General features: G+C 35.8%; 1 protein-coding gene across 1 annotated transcript in view; it reads left to right on the top strand.

Annotated features, from left to right (window-relative positions):
* LOC125046163 overlaps positions 1-2,500 on the top strand; it is a 26,597-nt gene that overhangs the window by 16,896 nt on the left and 7,201 nt on the right. Inside the window, exons 11-16 of the mRNA XM_047643847.1 lie at positions 1-92; positions 237-434; positions 585-680; positions 963-1,107; positions 1,231-1,403; positions 1,700-1,758. The exon at positions 1-92 is cut by the window's left edge and continues 73 nt beyond it. Coding sequence (XP_047499803.1) covers positions 1-92; positions 237-434; positions 585-680; positions 963-1,107; positions 1,231-1,403; positions 1,700-1,758 — 763 coding nt within the window. The remainder of the gene's footprint in view (positions 93-236; positions 435-584; positions 681-962; positions 1,108-1,230; positions 1,404-1,699; positions 1,759-2,500) is intronic.

Here is a 2,500-nt window from a genome sequence, read left to right as displayed (position 1 = left end):
TTTATGACTTTGGCTTTGATGGAACTACAGTGGAATTGGGCATTGTAAGCCTTGGCACAAGTACAGCTGACGGCACAAAGAAGGCTGTGAAGGTAGGCAATAATAAGTAGAAAATAAGGTTTAGTTCTTGCACAGTTCAAGTAAAGGTATTAAGCTGTTTTTGGGTAAGTGAACTTTTTGTGAACATTTTATAAAATCGGTTTATCCAAAGTAATACAGTCTTCTGCTTCTTTCAGGTTGAGATCCTAGGCCTCTATGATCGTAAAATGAAATCTTATCGATTATTTGCATCAGAACCTGAGCCAGGAAGTTCATCTCGGCAGAGATTTATTCGCATTTTGAAGCCTATGGAGCGTGTCGTCCATGCCAATGCAATTATTTTGTGTGATCTTTCTGTCGATAGGAACTGTCTGTACAACATGAATTATGCAAAGGTAATTTTGGTTGTCACTTTTTCCATTTGGTGGTGTGATTATACATGTGAGGATAATATTCAATGAATGAAAATAAAGAAATAATTTGGAAGTGATAGACTTATTCATATATATTTTTCTGACATATTTATCATAAGGTTAATGTTGCAGGTGAGCGTATGTGAAACCAGTGATAATGAAGATAACCTCCACTCGAATGCTAGGATCATGTCTTACCTAAGACGGCATGTTCCTAAAATGTTCCAGGTATGTTAAGTAGTTTATCTTACAGTCTTATTATAATTTGAACACCAAAGTGAGTAAAATGCCACAGCAATAAGAGGGAAAGGGAGAGAGAGGGAGGGGGACAGCCGCACGCCACATTTCGAGCAGTTTGTTATGACACCTATAGGCGTGACCCGTCGGGAAGGGGTTAAGTAATATATAATATATAAATGTACATAAATATATATATGTAGATATGTAGATATATTGTATGTGTGATATGGTATTGGTTTCTTGATGTTGAATATAATTTTTATTTTACAGAGCACACTATCACAGCTTACCCTTCAACAAGTACAAGTGGTATTGGATGAGCTGTGTTGGCGGGAACGGTATGGCCATAGTGCTGCTCAGGCATATAACAACATGATGGAACATATTACGTACCTCACTGCAAAGGAAGCAGAAAGTAAGTGTGTTGAAAGGAAGAAAGGGAAGAAACTTAAAAAAGTCTATTTGGATTGATCAGCAAACCCCAGAAGTTTTCTGCCACTAATGACTTTTTTTTTTTTTTTCTTTTCTTTTCTTTAAGACCCTGGTGTGCTGTACCTCCTGGACTTTGTGTCACAGAATCCTCTCAACAACTGGCGGTACAAGAGCCAGCATTTCCCAAGGAATCCCACAGCCCTTCAGCCCTCAGTCATCATGACCAGCCCAGGACCCAGTGCCATCACTCCACAGATCAGTGTGGAACCATTGCATGCAGTGAGTCTTGCCATTTTTTCATTTGTTCATTCATTTTCTAAGAAGTTATAAGTTCAATTCAGTTTGATATACAGAGGTATAATGTATTCCTTGAATAACTTATTTGGTTTGGATAAAATAGAACTTTTGCAACTACCATGCTAACCTGGAATAAGAATAGTATGATAGCGATGTGCATGTAATTGATTATGTAGTTTTCTTTGCCTTTGTGTATTTGTGTGCAAAATTTGTAGACATAATTATTATGGGATTATATAGGCACCATATAGTGATATGATTATATTCATTTACTTCAGGCCCAATCTCCAGTAGAACACAGTAATAAAGTTACTCTGGCACCAAGAAAGACACCAAGGTATGTATATCATGTTGGGTCTTTGCAAAAGTGTTTAGTTTTAAAATAGGATCTGTCTTCAAGTATATAACACTTGAGCTTGGACTTCATACTTTGCACATGCAAAAAGAATATGAAATAGTCTCTCCATAAATTATGTAAGTTGCATTTTGTGGAGGCTTGAAGGCAGCTCAAATCCTGCTTCCAGTATCACATGGGTTGTTGTAAAAAATGATAATAAAATAATAATGAGAATGAAAAAAAAAGAATTAGAAGTAATCCGTAAAGGACAGTACTTCATATTAACAAGAAAGAAAAAATCATGTTCTAATAAAATGGGCAAATTGGATGCATTTTCTTTTCTTTCTTTCTTTCTTTTTCTTTTCTATGTTAGGGATATGGGGGGGAGGTGGGACACTTTGTGTGTGTACAAACCAGAGAATGACACCTGTCCTATTACTGGGTATAATATTTGGCAGCATAAATATCAAATACTAAGATTACAAGTAATTTTCACGTATCTTGCTCATTTGTTTGAAATCTGAATTGTCAGATGTCATGTCTAGCATTTTTGTGCAATATTGAAATAGGATTTTTGTGTAAACTTGAGTTTTTAGCTTCTTACAATAGACTGCAAATTGTTACACTGTTGTTCTTTTAGTCCTAACTATTTTGAGTGGCATATAACATCTTGTTATTGTGGGATAATTTAACAATGCATCTTTATGATGTTCCCAACAATTAAGCACATATTGCTGCTGGA

The sequence above is a fragment of the Penaeus chinensis genome, chromosome 38 (genome assembly GCF_019202785.1).
Source record: "Penaeus chinensis breed Huanghai No. 1 chromosome 38, ASM1920278v2, whole genome shotgun sequence".
Taxonomy (NCBI): domain Eukaryota; kingdom Metazoa; phylum Arthropoda; class Malacostraca; order Decapoda; family Penaeidae; genus Penaeus; species Penaeus chinensis.
Note: the sequence above shows the minus strand (reverse complement) of the source record. Positions and strands in the feature narration are given on the sequence as shown.